The 12,269-nt window shown below is 39.0% G+C and overlaps 1 protein-coding gene across 1 annotated transcript; it reads left to right on the plus strand.

Moving 5' to 3' along the window:
* Positions 1-957: 957 nt before the first annotated feature.
* Positions 958-11,197, plus strand: LOC102704044. The gene is made up of 25 exons (XM_006651178.3): positions 958-1,296; positions 1,392-1,451; positions 1,541-1,633; positions 1,962-2,190; positions 2,604-2,710; positions 2,860-2,922; positions 3,204-3,304; positions 4,021-4,115; positions 4,355-4,375; positions 5,015-5,110; positions 5,216-5,336; positions 5,432-5,587; positions 5,690-5,880; positions 6,217-6,488; positions 7,093-7,194; positions 7,431-7,607; positions 7,695-7,883; positions 7,965-8,206; positions 8,281-8,427; positions 8,774-8,999; positions 9,197-9,328; positions 9,423-9,566; positions 9,878-10,057; positions 10,383-10,442; positions 10,530-11,197. The coding sequence occupies exons 1-25, from the start codon at positions 1,063-1,065 to the stop codon at positions 10,599-10,601; spliced, it is 3,510 nt and encodes a 1,169-aa protein (XP_006651241.1). The 5' UTR covers positions 958-1,062; the 3' UTR covers positions 10,602-11,197.
* Positions 11,198-12,269: the final 1,072 nt, after the last annotated feature.

Genomic DNA, 12,269 nt, shown 5'->3' on the forward strand with positions numbered 1-12,269 from the left:
GTGGCGTCGGGAGTGCCGGGCGTGAGATCGGTGGCGTCGGGCGGCAGTCCTCCGTGAAGCGGCGAGGGCATGGGCCAGCGGGGGCTTGGGCTGGCAGCGCTCGGGAGCTCGCCGGCCATGGACGCCGACCGCACGAGAGAGAGGGGGGCAGAAGCGCGAGAGGGCGAGGAGATGCAAGCGAGAGGCAACAAAATTCTTTCAGTTTGTGTTATTTCCGGGGGGCAAACCGATCACTAATTTGATTGGCCGGTTAACAAAGTTTTTTAGTGAATAAAGAAAATGGAAATAGTCATTTAAAAACCATGGCCCCAGATATAGGACCATTTTAGAGAAACCCATAATTCTAATGCTATTTTAGCGAAGCCATTCAGTTTTATAGCTAAAATAACAAATTTTTTGGTGCTAGTGCAACTGTTAATGCCAAAATCAACCTAACTAAGGGTCTCTTCGGAATGCATGATAGGAAAAATGTAGGATAAGAAAGGAATTGAGGTGGAAAACAGATGATTAGAAACACACATAAATACAGAAGATATGTTATTCAGATGTACACAGGAAAGACACAGGAAAGTCATAGGAAATAAAACATGAACTTAGAGTGGATGGATTCTTTCCTATGATTTTCTATGGAATTGACAACAAATGTTCATATGATTTTCCTGTGATAGAGTTTTTACATTCCAAATGGTAGAAGAAAAAAAATCCTATGAACTGTATTCGTTCAAAATTCATATAAAACCCCTAAATCCGAATGGGCCGTAAGCAAAAACTGGTCGCGGTCAAGTTGCTTTTCCTGATACATCGGCCCGGTCGAACCAGCCCAGCCCCAGTGCCACAAGCCAAATTGACACACCACAACCAAAATCCAAATTGGCGGTTGGATCAAGCAGCCCATCGTCTCGTTTCACCACGCCAACTGACGGCTCCATTTTCTCCCAACCTGACACACCACAACCCGACCCGAAGAGTCCCCCGAAACAGCAAGCACACAAAAGCCTCTTGCTCGCCGGGGAGATCTCACTCCCACCCGCGGCCGCGGCGCTCACCACGCCCGCGGCGGCCATGGATTCGTCCGGCAAGACGCTGATGGATCTCATCACCTCGGATCCGTCGGCCGTCCCGGCCGCCGGGGCGTCGTCGCAGCAGTCGTCGTCGGGCGTCCCGCTGGGGAGGCCCGCGCCGGCGCCGGCGGATCGCAAGACGAAGAAGGGGACCCTGAGCCAGATCCAGAACGAGACCATGGCGGCCGCCAAGGCGCTCAACAAGGCCCTCCCGCAGCGCAACAGGAAGAAAAAGGCTAGTCTCCCGTTGCCCCTTCTACCCTCCACTGTCCGCTACCATCTCTGTACGTCGGTTCATATCTGAATTCGTTGCTTCTGCTTCTCGTGCAGCCCGTATCGTACGCGCAGCTGGCGCGGAGCATCCACGAGCTCGCAGCCACGTGCGACCAGGTTCGTTCTGCTACTTCGGTTGGATCGAATTGCGCAGCTTGAGCTTGGATCTGTAGGCTTTAGCTGCTCTTGTACCTTCCCTTTTGCAGAAAAGTTCTCAGAGGCAGCTTGTGAATAGTGTATTCCCCAAGCTCGCGGTGTACAATTCTGTGGATCCTTCAGTGGCTCCATCTCTTCTCATGGTAATTATGCCGTCTCTACTGTTTGAGCTCCTTTTATGGCTTGTTTTACGTAGATAGTGCATTTACTTTGTAAAACCAGTAAAAGATGATCCCGGGCAAATTCAACTATGTTAGTACCACAATGCATTGTCGCTATGGGTTTGAGTTCTTGAGAAGATTGATGCTGACCTTTTCATTTCTAAAACAGAGAAAAACATGCACTAAATATGTGTTGCAAGTTGGAACTGAAATCGCACACATAGCATAGTTCATTGTTAGGTTAGCCTAATGAGATCTTGTTTAATCCGATCACCTTTTCTCTTAATTGAGCCTGGTTTTGTATTTACAGCTCCACCAGCAATGTGAGGACAGAAATGTTCTGCGCTATGTATACTATTATCTGGCTCGCATACTGTCAGATAATGGTTCCCAAGGTTTAAGTGCTGCTGGTGGCATACCTACCCCAAATTGGGATGCTCTTGCAGACATTGATGCTGCTGGAGGAGTGACTCGAGCAGATGTTGTACCAAGAATTCTTGATCAGCTTTCAGCAGAATCAACCAGCGACGATGTTGAGTGTATGCTTTTTATACCATGCTCCCAGTATACATTGAAGCTATATTATGCAAAACTTGTATTCCAACCTGAGCTCTTTTCACTTTTTTGAAAAAAATGGTACTGCTCCCCTTTCACACTGATCACACCCCATGATTAGTTCTTCCAGATCTCAAGCATGCCATCGCATTTCTGTGTAATAAGTATTATGCTATTTTCTTCTGTTTTTCATCTCAGTAAGGATTATATTCTAGAAAACATCTTATCCTGCATAAAAGATACCGTATGACCAAACAAGAATCGTCACAATATTCTTATGTATGGCTCAGCTAAAACAAGATGTTCTGTAGTTTCTTGAACCAAGCATTCTTAATTCCTATTAAGTTACATTGAGTGGTTCTTCATAGTGCTAAACTACGGATGCTGGTCTTTGAAGTTCATGCTAGGAGACTTGCTGCTCTGAAGGCACTTACCTCCTCCTCCACAAGCAATTCTGAGATGTTGGAAAAACTCTACGAAATTGTGTTCGGCATTTTGGAAAAGGTTGATAATTGATATTATCAGTTACGTTTTTCACATTCAGATCACGTCTTCAAAGCTTTATTGCTCTAAATTCTTTTTTGGTGTTCCTGGATTTTGGCTTTAAGATTGACTCTGTTCTTCTGTTCATGATGAATTCTGGATGCTTTCAGGTGGCTGATACTAAACAGAAACGAAAGAAAGGTATTTTTACTAAGCAAGGAGGTGATAAAGAGGTACTGTTTATATTCAAGACATGCATTTTATTTACACCCTGTTAAGTATTTTTTTTGTACATGCACTTAACCTCTTAGAGGCCTGTTATTGCGGACATTGCTGATTATGGGAATTGAGGATACACTTGTTGCAACATTGTAGTTAACCTGGTAGTTTTTTTCTAGAACAAAATAACAAAATAGGTGACATTGTTTCCAGTTTATTTTGAGCTGAAATTAGAACTCATCCCTAGTATCAACCCAAGCTCTCTGATGATGCTCTAATTTGCATTTCTATGTAGTCTATTATTCGGAGTAACTTGCAGTATGCTTCTCTAAGTGCCCTGAGAAGGCTCCCACTTGATCCTGGTAATCCGGCCTTTCTGCACCGAGCTGTCCAAGGGTGAGTATGACCTTTTTTTTCTGGAAAGCTAAATTTAGGTTTATTTTCCACATCTTTTTAGTTTAGCAGTTATCTACTAGGTTGTTGCTTCTTTTGGAAATAAGTGGGTCCACAGAGTATTGTTTTGTGGTATACTTTATTTGATTACAACAATAATTTTTCTTATTGGAGCCTAGTCTAAACTAATAGACTAGATTATTGTGATGACTTTGATGATAATATTGGTGGAGAATGAAGATTCCATGTCTGTTGGTTTGTTACTAAAACTTATCTTGAGAGATCTACAAGAGGATGCTATTTTATGTCTACCTTAAACTGCAATATTGCATTAGTGGTTTTTAAGACGGATATGAGATTGTGAGAGCCGATGTTCCCTTTAGGCCTTTATAAGGGATTGATGTCCAGTGTCAAACAAGTGTAAACACAGAGTTTTCAAATGATAAACTTGATATAAAAGGTTTTCTCTCTACAAAGATCAGAACCAACTCCTTAAGTTACATATCTGTATTAAAGTCTTCTTTAAGTATATTCATTATTTCATTTTGTTGTTTAAACGTAATTATCAAAGGGAACTAAATTTCTATCTATTTTTATGACCACTTGATTCAGATTCTGCAACAAAATTGTAAAAGGGTAGCATTATAAAAAAGTGTTTTCAACGAACATGCTGTTGCATAATTATTAATTTGTTCTCATCACACTTATTACAATTGCAGGGTTGAATTTTCTGACCCAGTTGCAGTCAGACATGCGTTGTCAATAGTCTCTGAAATTGCCGTGAGAGATCCATACTCTGTGGCGATGGCGTTGGGTCAGTTTCCTCACTGATATTATTGTTCATCTTTGTTTTTTTTCTTCTTGCAAGCAAACAAAACATGGGTCATTAACTCCTTGTGGTTTAGAATATACCCGATCTTTTATGCGCGAGGAAGTGTGTAGAATTTCAATTATATTTAAAAAAACAGTTTGATATATCTAGTCATATCAGTAAATTCAACTCATGCCATTTCTGTAGATTCTCAGTCTCATGTTTGGTTTTTGTTTATGCAGGCAAGAACGCACAGCCTGGTGGTATGTTTTTATCCTTTTCTTTTCTGTTTCATTTGAAAACTTGATTACACATCTGATTTGTGTTCTACAATTCTAGTTGAATTGATCGAGTTTGTAGAATTAGGATTTCTAATGAGATGGGCTGCATCTGGTGAAGTACCACAGATGTTAAATCCCATTCATATATTATTGTTTCACTTATATTTACCTGCTGATGCGCTAGCATAAAATGGAAAATACACGAAATAATCTGGGGCGAAGGTAATTTGTCTGTCAGTTCTTGATGTAATACATGCTCTAAATGACATGAAGAAATGCCATGCATGTAATATTCTTTGATTGCCATGTTTAGTTCAGTGGTATTTGAGACCTGGGTGACTTAATAGTGCAATGTTTTGTTTATTCAGTGTATGATACATGGATTTTTGGAGGCATGAATTAACTGCTGGTACAGTAATTGCATATAAATGGCTTCAGATAACATCTGATTGTTGTGACTGATCTTGCTGTGGATTGAATTCCACAAAAAGGACTTTACCTCCTTGTATATCTATTTCTTATAGTTTTGTCAACGCAATTCTTGTTTTCTCCCTTTCTTTGAGCTCATTCTACATTGATGTACTCATTTTCCCATTATTGCTTTGTCTTAAATTTAACCAGGAGCTCTTCAGGATATCCTTCATTTGCATGATGTTCTTGCCAGAGTTTACCTTGCAAAGTTATGCCATTCAATTTCTAGGGCACGTGTATTGGATGGTGAGTGTAATATGTTTTTGTGCCTGTCTTGAATCAAAATGACCATGCCGTGATTCCAGAGTGAATGTATTTAATCATGGTTCTGGTCAAATTTGATTTATGCAGAGAGGCCTGACATAAAGTCGCAGTACAGTTCTCTCCTTTACCAACTTCTTCTGGACCCAAGTGACAGGGTCTGTTTTGAGGCCATGCTCTGTGTGTTGGGAAAAGTTGACAACACAGAAAGGTTTTATCAAATCAAAATTCTATACATCTTTGTTTCTTCACTTCAGTTTGACTTGTGCACCTGTGCTTTTCTATATAAACTGCCATATCTTGCAGCACGGAGGACAGAGCTGGTGGATGGATTCGGTTAACTAGAGAGATTCTCAAACTACCTGAGGCCCCTTCTGTAGCATCAAAGGGTATTCTGTCAAAACCTGAAAAATCTTCTAAAGCAAGGCGTCCTCAACCCCTCATTAAACTTGTAATGAGAAGGTTTGTATCTTCATTCAAATCTTCAAGTAGTTAGTCTCTATTTTCCCTGTATGTTCTCTTGTTAATGGATACATATCGCTTATTTCCTTTTTTCCATATCAGATTGGAGAGCTCTTTTCGTAGCTTCTCACGTCCTGTTCTTCATGCCGCTGCAAGAGTAGTCCAGGAAATGGGGAAGAGTAGAGCAGCTGCTTATTCTTTAGGTGTTTATGACGAGGCTGCCAACCTTCAATCTTATTCTGATAATGCCGAATCTCTTGATTCTGATCTTAATGAGAACTCACAACCTGAAGGTACCATGATGCATCGTGTAGTTTCAATTATTCAATTATAAATCAATGCAAATCATATGCAGCTTTATTTTTATTTTGATTAAGTTAATGGAAGATCTTTCTTCAAGTCATTCCTTATTGGGTTGGCTGGACAACTAGGACATTAGCAGCTCATAGATGTTAATACATATCTTTTAGGGTTAGGCTAGGAAATGCATCTTTGTAAGCATGAAATTTAGCGTATTGCTTACAATGGTTCAATATCGCCCCTTTGTTTTGTTGGACATCACACTGAGGTGACCTATGATCTAGTAATATCCACTTTTGTATAAAATAATGTAACTGTTCATGTTGCAGCTACTCGAAAGGCTAACCCACTATCCAATGGACATGGTGGAATGGACACAGTAGCAGGGTTATTAGCATCACTTATGGAAGTAGTGCGGACAACTGTAGCATGCGAGTGTGTATATGTTCGAGCAATTATCATCAAAGCTTTGATATGGATGCAAAACCCACATGAATCTTTTGAAGAACTGAAATCTATTATTGCATGTGAGCTGTCTGATCCAGCCTGGCCTTCTTCTCTCCTGAATGATGTCCTATTAACTCTACATGCTAGGTTCAAGGTATTGTTTCACCCCATTTTATGCCTTAGTATCAGTTGTGCGCCTCAAATTTATGATACATGAGTTTGAAAGCAGATTAACTGTACTATAGTGGCTTCAAGTTTCCATAGGTTTCTATGAGTTAAAAGAAAAAAATGAAGACATTCTCTTTTTTCTTGGACATTTGGTTGCAATTTTGTTGACATTGTTTTGTTCTTGAAATCGTTTCGCTTATATTCAGCATAAGCGAAATGGCATATTATTGATTAAAAAATAATTTCTAAATAAAACTTTTATATACGTGTTCTTAGCGATCTAAATGCAAAGACTGAAAAATAAACTACTATGGAAAGACGTCAAAATCAACTCTAAATGTAAGTTTTAAAATGCAAATTTTGCTTATAAGCATAATCATAAACGAAAAGATGAGACTGTTGGGCTTTACTTGCAATTAAATTCTGTTTAGAGTTTAGACTATCTTCAGTGCAGTTTTGATCTCCCATTTTTTATGTGGTTCAAGGTGGTTGTGTATGCATTTTATGCTATTGATTTGATTATTTATAATCTGTTATCATTTGCTAAATACATGTTTAATTTATTAATCTAATTTGTTCTTACATGTTAGGCAACCCCTGATATGGCCGTCACTCTGCTTGAGATTGCTAGAATTTTTGCCACCAAAGTTCCTGGCAAGATCGATGCTGATGTACTACAACTGCTGTGGAAGGTATATATGCCTTTTATCATAGAATACTGTTAAATGTTATATTGAATCACCAATGTAAATTTCATGAAAGAGAACCCAATTTATGTGGTCGTTTTGCAAAACTGCAACTGCTTTGGCTATATGCATACAACACCTAACTTCTTACTCATTATTTATGACACTTCTATTTGGATGGGGTTTTTCCTATGATGACACTATGAACTTCATCAAAATACTAACATTTGATATCTTTCTAGACATGCCTTGTTGGAGCAGGACCAGATGGAAAACATACAGCTTTGGAGGCTGTAACAATAGTCCTTGATCTACCACCACCTCAACCTGGTTCAATGTCTGGATTCGCATCTGTTGATATGGTATCCGCCTCTGACCCAAAATCAGCTATGGCACTGCAAAGATTAGTTCAAGCTGCGGTAAGAACAAAACCTCCGCAATTTAGTTTCTTCATTGAGCATGGAATCACGCGTTGTTGATGTCTTGGCCTTTTGGTGGATCATCAGGTTTGGTTTCTAGGCGAAAATGCAAACTATGCTGCTTCTGAATATGCCTGGGAGTCTGCTACACCTCCTGGTACTGCACTAATGATGCTTGATGCTGATAAAATGGTTGCTGCAGCTAGCTCTCGTAATCCTACTCTTGCTAGTGCTTTGACACGTCTGCAAAGGTGTGCATTTAGCGGTAGCTGGGAGGTATGCCCTTCTGACAAGCTGATGGTATTGCAGCATCTTATAACGCTGGCATATTTATTATCTTATTGTTTACCTTCGTAGATCCGTATTGCTTCTGTCCAAGCCTTAACCACCATTGCAATAAGGTCCGGTGAACCTTACAGACTGCAGATATATGAGTTTCTTCATGCTTTAGCTCTGGGGGGTGTACAATCAAACTTTTCAGAATTGCAGCTAAGTAATGGGGAAAATCAAGGTGCTAGTGGTACTGGTCTTGGATCTTTGATAAGTCCAATGCTCAAGGTCCTGGATGAAATGTATAGAGCTCAAGACGATCTTGCTAGGTATGTCACCTACAAGATTCCATTGGACTGTTCCAGATAGCACTGAGCTGACCACTTTGTATGATCTTTTTCAGGGACATCCGTCAGCATGATAATAGTAAACAAGAATGGAGTGATGATGAACTTAAGAAACTTTATGAGACCCACGAGAGGCTTCTTGATTTTGTTTCTTTGTTCTGTTTTGTTCCAAGGGCCAAATATTTGCCTTTAGGTCCTACCAGGTATGGAGCAGTCAAACTATTCCTGGATTCAAAAGGCTACTTCACTGCTCAAACTGCTTAAAGCTAGACCAATAAAATTTACCACTCACCAGATGATGCCTATTCCTAGGACTATTAATTTACAGCTTCACATCCCATGCATCTGCTTTATTGTCATACCACAAAGCATTCTATCACGAAAGGAAGATCAAACTTTTAGTAATTTGATAAGTTATTTCTAGTGGTGTGCAATGGGTGTCTGCCTTCTGAGTTCTGATATCATTCTTCCATACTTTATATCTCTGTGATGCAGTATTGTGTGACTACCATGTCCTTAATATCATGTAACGTTGAATCTAATCTGCAGTGCCAAACTCATTGAGATCTACCGCAACCGGCATAATATTAGTGCTTCTGGTGGTCTAACTGATCCTGCTGTTGCCACTGGCATATCTGACCTCATGTATGAGTCCAAAGATGTGCCCAAAGAGGCCACTCTTATACAGACTGGAATTGATCCTGATCTGGCTATGGCCTGGGCAGCAGGTTTGGAAGATGATGTTTGGGAAAATAATGCACCAGCTGTGGACAAGGTATGTTTTTTACCTTGCTTTGTTGTTAATTCATACGCGTTTCTGATTCCTATCAGTTCAAATGAGAAGAGTTGCCTGCCATTGTCTGTGTCAGGTAGCTAGCTTAGTTGCTTAACTACCTCTGCACACGTTTCCCTTTTCCTGAATTCGAAAATAATTCTTGTTTATCATTGATGTTCTTCTCTGATCTTATGCAGGTAAAGGATTTCCTTGCTGGTGCTGGAACTGATGCTCCTGATGTGGATGATGAGGAATACATGAACTCTAGGCCATCGGTTGGTTACGATGATATGTGGGCCAAGACAATTCTCGAAACATATGAAGCAGAGGCAAGTGTTAAAAACATTATGAAGCTAATTGGTTTCAGATGTTTTTTTATTGATAGAAAATCTCAATAATTCAACTTGTTTTTATATCTTGCAGGATGATGATGGAAGGTCCTCTGGGGGATCCTCTCCTGAGTCAACTGGTTCGGTAGAAACTTCCATATCGTCCCATTTTGGTGGCATGAACTATCCATCGTTGTTTAGTTCAAAACCATCAGGATATGGATCTTCACAACAAACGGTATTCTTTAACACACTTCTAATCTCAAAGTGATCTCCATTATTGGGCTCCACAGTTAATAACTGTTGGAAAATAACTTCAAACCTCTGAAATCGAATGTATGCATGCTGAGATGGCCTTTTATAATTTAATTGAATTTTAAATTAAGAAAACAGAAGCTTTTACTTATTCCAGTTACTATCTTGAAATCAAGTCACCTAGCAGCAAACACAGCAATATATTGCTGTAGGACCTTCCGCTGCTGCTTCAGAATGACAGATTTCCAGATGGCACCATTGCTTAAAAGAGTATCGGTTTGCCTTTTGTTTCAGATACGTGAAGAACCGCCATCATATTCAACATCGGTTCTACAGAAGCGCGAGTCATTCGAAAACCCTGTTGCTGGGCGTGGAGGTCGAAGTTTTGGATCCCATGAGGATGAAGACAGGAGTTCTGGGAACCCTCAATTTGGGAAGGCCCTGTATGACTTCACAGCAGGTGGCGATGATGAGGTATGGAGGCTGAATTTTTCTTAGTTGGCTATATTGTAACTTCCTAAACTTCAATGCTTCCCTTGATCAGAGCTTGATGGGCATTAGCTGTGTGAAGCATAGTTATTTCATTGAAGCGAACTTTGTGCCTTTTATTTTATACTATAACTCAATATCTTAATTAATAGAGATAACATTTCTAATTTATGATTTGACAATCCAGTTCTGTAGTAGATAAGAAGACCAATTGAAAGCACGTGTAACATATTTGAAGAGATAAAGCAGCTCTTTTTTCTTGTCTTGGAATGAAAACAAAAGAAAGCTTACCCATGTAAATTGTTTTCAGTTGAGTTTAACAGCTGGAGAAGATGTGGAAATCGAATATGAGGTCGATGGTTGGTACTATGTAAGTTCTCTTCTCATTTTTTATTTTACTGTTCTTTTATCATGCACAGAAACACTTTAATATTGATTATTGTTCCTGTATCTTCAGGTAAAGAAGAAGAGACCTGGAAGGGATGGAAAGATAGCAGGTCTGGTCCCTGTTCTGTATGTGAACTCGTGATAGCTGTGAGTACTGTGACATAATACTACTCTTGAAAGCTGGTTGGGAGTAAACGGGCATACAAATGGCATGCGGGGAGGTTCCTTATGTGGTCTTTAGCCTTTTTTGAGCTCCTAGCATTTCACAGGCACGTCCTTTTTGAAGGGCAACAATTTCAACCATCCTGATGTTTGTAAGATGCAGCAAGTTTGCTACTGGGTGTGTTTTCTTTGCCTCATAAACACCACGAGTCTATTCAATTCATTGTTTATGTGTAGATGTACACGTGCTTCAAGGTTTATCCATTTTTGCGTGCTATTGTGCTCCGTCTGTTATGATTATGACTGAAAGATGCAGTTTACTCTAGTTCTTCATCTAGGCATTATTTAGTCAAATTGTTGAACTTTCGAAGAGGTTGTAAACTTCAGGCTGTATCCCCCCGCCATTATTTCGGTCTTTGTTTATGGTGATTCAATAGAAGTAATAGGTCTCTTAATTTCTGTAAATTTTATCATGTGTGGAGTATACTACATGAATACATATGATAATGAAATGATAAGCGTCGATTAATTTTCTTGCTCGCAATAATCCTCTTCTTTAGTATGCTCTGTTCTGGCTATTATGGTTTAATCAATTCCTGTATGAATTGCACCCTCATCTTTTTTTATGCTTATAAGCCAAAATTTAAATTTTTAACCTTATTTGAAGTTGGTTTTGGGGGTTTTTACATCGAAGTTTATCTTTTAGCTTTGGTTTTTAAATCACCAAGAATACATATATAAAATTTTAAGAAAAATGCATTTTGTACCACTGACTTCAATCTAATTTCACGATTTTCTGTTGACTTTGTTCAATTGTACAATATGTCATCGACTTTTGCTTAACTTCTACGATTTACCATTGACGTCTAGTTTTTCTCTACTAGTATTGTTTGTTTTTATTATAATGGCCAAATACTTTTGATCGAAAACTTCTAAAATTTGGAGAAAAATATGATATATCAAATCTAACTTTTTGGTTAAACTTTAGATGTTTTACAATATAATGTTTACTATGTGAATTTCAGAATATTTGGATTTTTTTTTAAAGTTATTAAAAAAAACTGTACTAGCATAGGCTAGCTAGACGATGATGGTAAGTTGTAGAAGTTAAGTAAAAGACCATAGACATGATGATAAGTTATAGAAGTTAAGTAAAAGACCATAGTATATTATAGAACTAAACAAGTTGGTGGTTAAACGTATAACTGGAACAAAGTCAGTGGTATATAGTATATTCTTTCTAAAATTTTTATTCATAAATTATTTTTTCTATAAATATATCGTTTGACTTTTTCTGCGAAAACATCCAAACAATCATACTGATTGTTGTGAAATTCCTATACAACAATGTTTCAAAGTGAGGGCTAAAATGACCGCAGTTTTGTTCAATAGTTGCAATCAAGACGGCAGCAACATATAACAACGCGCCTATCCTAAGCTGAGTCTTTAATGTGATCCAAATCCAATCCAGCTCGGGGACCCTTTTGTTCTGCAGCAGCTTATGGAGGTTACTGTCGGCAACAGCCGGCAGGCGGCAGCCCTGCACAGGCCGAAATTTTGATAAATTGACCCTTTTTTCTGGACTAATTTTGGAATTAGACCGAGCCAAAAACTATTTTAAAAAATAAACCGGAGTTTTAGCGCCAGG

This window comes from Oryza brachyantha, chromosome 3 (assembly GCF_000231095.2).
Source record: "Oryza brachyantha chromosome 3, ObraRS2, whole genome shotgun sequence".
NCBI classification, from domain to species: domain Eukaryota; kingdom Viridiplantae; phylum Streptophyta; class Magnoliopsida; order Poales; family Poaceae; genus Oryza; species Oryza brachyantha.

What these genes read in the sequence shown, in the direction of transcription:
- LOC102704044 (XM_006651178.3), top strand. Translation starts at nt 1,063, where the DNA reads ATGGATTCGTCCGGCAAGACGCTGATGGATCTCATCACCTCGGATCCG. An exon ending in AGCAAGGAGGTGATAAAGAG is followed by an intron (nt 2,923 to 3,203) that starts GTACTGTTTATA and finishes ATTTCTATGTAG; the next exon opens with TCTATTATTCGGAGTAACTT. An exon ending in TAGGGCACGTGTATTGGATG is followed by an intron (nt 5,111 to 5,215) that starts GTGAGTGTAATA and finishes TGATTTATGCAG; the next exon opens with AGAGGCCTGACATAAAGTCG.